Genomic DNA, 526 nt, shown 5'->3' on the forward strand with positions numbered 1-526 from the left:
CGCAGCAAGAGGGCCTACTGCAGCAGGGACAGCAGGGGCAGCAGCAGCAGCAGCAGCAGCTGCTGCTGCTGCTGCTGCTGCTGCTGGTGCTGGGGATTGTAATGCCGCAGGCTGAGCTAAGCTGTCTGTACACCCCACGCTACAGACAGGGGCCCCACACACGATGGAGACATCACTGTGTCTGCTGCTGTTGCTGCTGCTGCTGCTGCTGGGGCTTGGGGTGAAGCCAGAGCTGTCTTCCTCATCGGCTCTGCTGCTGCTAGCTGCTGCTGCTGCTGCTGCTGCTGCTGCTGCTGCTGCTGCCTCTTTGCCCGCCACAGGGGACACCGATGGGCACTCGTAGAGGGATGGCTTGTGCTGCTCCTTCGCTGCTGCTGCTGCTGCTGCTGCTGCTGCTGCTGCTGATGCAGCAGCTGGTGTTGGTACAGGTGCTGTGGTAGGTGAAAGTGCAGCTGTCCCATTTGCTGCTGCTGCTGCTGCTGGTGTTGCTGCTGTTGCTGCAGCAGCAGCAGCAGCAGCAGCAGCA

At 62.2% G+C, this 526-nt stretch overlaps 1 protein-coding gene across 1 annotated transcript in view; it reads right to left on the bottom strand.

Annotated features, from left to right (window-relative positions):
- The window catches only part of EMH_0060660 (protein phosphatase 2C, putative), a gene marked incomplete at both ends in the record, with an annotated part of 3,824 nt that overhangs the window by 1,014 nt on the left and 2,284 nt on the right, over nucleotides 1–526 (bottom strand). The window contains one exon of the mRNA XM_013497818.1: nucleotides 159–524. Coding sequence (XP_013353272.1) covers nucleotides 159–524 — 366 coding nt within the window. The remainder of the gene's footprint in view (nucleotides 1–158; nucleotides 525–526) is intronic.

This window comes from Eimeria mitis, genomic scaffold (assembly GCF_000499745.2).
Source record: "Eimeria mitis Houghton genomic scaffold, Emh_scaff2954, whole genome shotgun sequence".
Classification (NCBI taxonomy): Eukaryota; Apicomplexa; class Conoidasida; order Eucoccidiorida; family Eimeriidae; genus Eimeria; species Eimeria mitis.